The sequence below is a fragment of the Apodemus sylvaticus genome, chromosome 3 (assembly GCF_947179515.1).
Source record: "Apodemus sylvaticus chromosome 3, mApoSyl1.1, whole genome shotgun sequence".
Lineage (NCBI taxonomy): Eukaryota > Metazoa > Chordata > Mammalia > Rodentia > Muridae > Apodemus > Apodemus sylvaticus.
Genome location: NC_067474.1, coordinates 133669670 through 133672350, shown reverse-complemented (window position 1 = coordinate 133672350; position 2681 = coordinate 133669670). Strand labels below are relative to the sequence as shown.

Below are 2681 nucleotides of genomic sequence, written 5' to 3'. Positions count from 1 at the left end.
TATCCCTGGCCTTTGTTCTTCTGAGAACCATACAGCTGCTTTCACTTGGAAATCAAGGCTGCCTCAGGACAGTCTCACCTGGAAACATCCTGGGACCTGTAAGACATGAAGTCCTTTAATCCCAGAAGGTGACCCGCTGAGAAGAGGAGCCAAGGATTTCTCAGATATCTCATTGAGTCTGGGGGGAAGAGTTTGCCCAAAGTGTTAAAAGGTCTGACCGACATTAAAGTTTTGGCTTCGATCAGTGAAATATTGTCCTGGCCCTTCTTTCTTTTCCGCCCCTTCCCTATCTATCCTTCAGCTTCTGTTCCAGCAACCCAGTTCATAATAGCTGCAGGCAGCTATGGAATACAACAAGCAGCCACTGCTCTTAACCACTGAGGCATCTCTCCAGCCCGAGATGTTTAGAGATTCATCATAATCCCAAGATATGACTGTCATCAGCTTCATTTGATACATGAAGAGACTGAGGCACTCAGAAGTTCAGTAACATGAGAAGAGTGCACAGGTACTGACCACTGACCTCAGAAGCCACACCCCAGCCTTATGTAATTTTTTAATAAAAACAATTACTTTTTATCTTATGCATGTGGCTTTTGCCTACATGCATGTTAGTGCACCATGCTTGTGTCTGCCCTGTGGAGGTGAGGAGGAGTCAAATTCCCTGAAACTGGAGATACACACGGTGTTGAGCTCTCTGGTCCCCTGGAACAGCATCAGTGCTTCACCTTTGAACCTCTCCTCAACCTGTATCTTCCCTTTCTGCCTCTATCACTGCCATGTGTCAGGTGAAACATAGAATAATGGATTCTCTTACAGCCTCCACCATGTGGATGATTCCAGGGCAGAACCAAAGTTGGGTGTCTGAGTTCATCCTGCTTGGCTTCTCCAGTGACCCCACGACCAACAGCTTCCTCTTCATTGTCTTCCTTCTCATCTACCTGAGCTCAGTCCTGGGCAACGGGCTCATCATCATGCTGGTCTGCCTGGACACACAGCTGCACACTCCCATGTACTTCTTCCTCTGTGTCCTCTCCCTGTTGGATATGAGTGATGTCACCACCACCATGCCCCAGATGTTGGTACATCTTCTTGCTCACTCTCAGACCATCTCCTTCATTGGCTGCTTGATGCAGATGTATGTGTTCAGTGCCTTGGGGATAACTGAAAGCATCCTCTTTGTTGTCATGGCTTATGACCGGTATGTGGCCATTTGCTATCCACTGCGTTACACTGTCATCCTCAACTGGGACCTGTGCATACAGTTAGTGGCAGGGTCTTGGATCTGCGGTTTCTTTTCTTCTTTATTCCATACTTTCTTCACCATGAGTCTGCCATATTTTGGGCCCAACAAAGTCAACCATTATTTCTGTGAAGGTCCTTCAGTTCGTAGCCTGGCTTGCATGGATACCCACCTCATTGAGATGGTGGACTTGGTCTTGAGTGTTTTCATGATTATCATTCCAATCTCCCTCATTGTGACCTCCTACATTCATACTGCCATGGCAATTCTCAAGATCAAGTCCACCCAGGGCCGCTGCAAGGCTTTCTCTACCTCTGCCTCCCACCTGACTGTGGTCACATTTTTCTATGCTCCAGCCACTTACATCTACATGAGGCCCAACTCCAGCTACTCCCCTGAGCAAGACAAGCAGGTCTCACTCTTCTACGCTGCCTTTACACCTTTGATCAACCCTGTGGTCTACAGTCTGAGAAACAAAGATATCAAGAGGGCATTTCTTAAGGTGATGGGACTCAAGCACTAGGACACTGAAGCCTCAGATGAACATTGCTTAAAATGTTCAGTGTTTAAGACTTAGACAGTGTCTTTGTTGTGTGTGAGCAATGTTGTACATTTGATCCAACAAACGACTTGAACTGGGGACACTTATGAAACTGAGAGGACTATCTTGACAAATTGCAGTTCTACAGAAAACACCACAATAATCTTAGTGGGACCATCCTCTGCCACAGTGCATCATACCAAGTGGAGCAGGGAGGTAGCTAATCATCCAGGAGCGGGGAGAGGCTTGACAACACAGAACCATCCCCGCAGCTCAGAGGATCATGTTCGGAACCCTCTGGCAGAAGCCCTCTGGTTTCTATCTCTGGCTTAGGACCATCTTCTGCCACAGCGCACCATATCCAAGTGACACAGGAAGGTAGCTAACCACCCAGCAGCACAGAGAGGACAGTCAGCACAGGTGAGACCTGCCTTGCTGCTCAGAGGGAGCAGGTAGAAAGCCTGAGGACACAAGAACCTAAGAGCAGCCTGGGACAGGTGTCTTCTGTTTTCTGCTAGCACCCAGAACTGATTGGGCCACAGAGCTACATACCCAAAAACAACCACAAGAGAGCAGGTCTTACAGGAGTACCTACATTCCTGTGTACACAGAGAGAACTGGTCTCCCAGTAGCACAGATACAAAGGCTTGCCTGACAGATAAGTCACTGTCAGAGACAGCAACACCAGCTAACACCAGAGATAACCAGATGGCAAAAGCCAAATGCAAAAACATTACTAACAGAAACCAAGGCAACATGGCACCATCTGAACCAAGTTCTCCCACAACAGCAAGTCCTGGATACCCTGACACACCAGAAAAGCAAAATCTGGGTTTAAAATCATATCTCATGATGCTGATAGAGGATTTCAAGAAGGACATAAATAGTTCCCTTAAA

At 47.3% G+C, this 2681-nt stretch overlaps 1 protein-coding gene across 1 annotated transcript; it reads left to right on the top strand.

Moving 5' to 3' along the window:
- Nucleotides 1-779: 779 nt before the first annotated feature.
- On the top strand, nt 780-1766 carry LOC127680358 (olfactory receptor 2D2-like). The gene has a single exon (XM_052175837.1). It carries the CDS (start codon nt 780-782, stop codon nt 1764-1766), a length of 987 nt encoding a protein of 328 aa, XP_052031797.1.
- Nucleotides 1767-2681: the final 915 nt, after the last annotated feature.

Coding starts and splice junctions, on each gene's coding strand:
- LOC127680358 (XM_052175837.1), top strand. CDS start 780: ATGTGTCAGGTGAAACATAGAATAATGGATTCTCTTACAGCCTCCACC.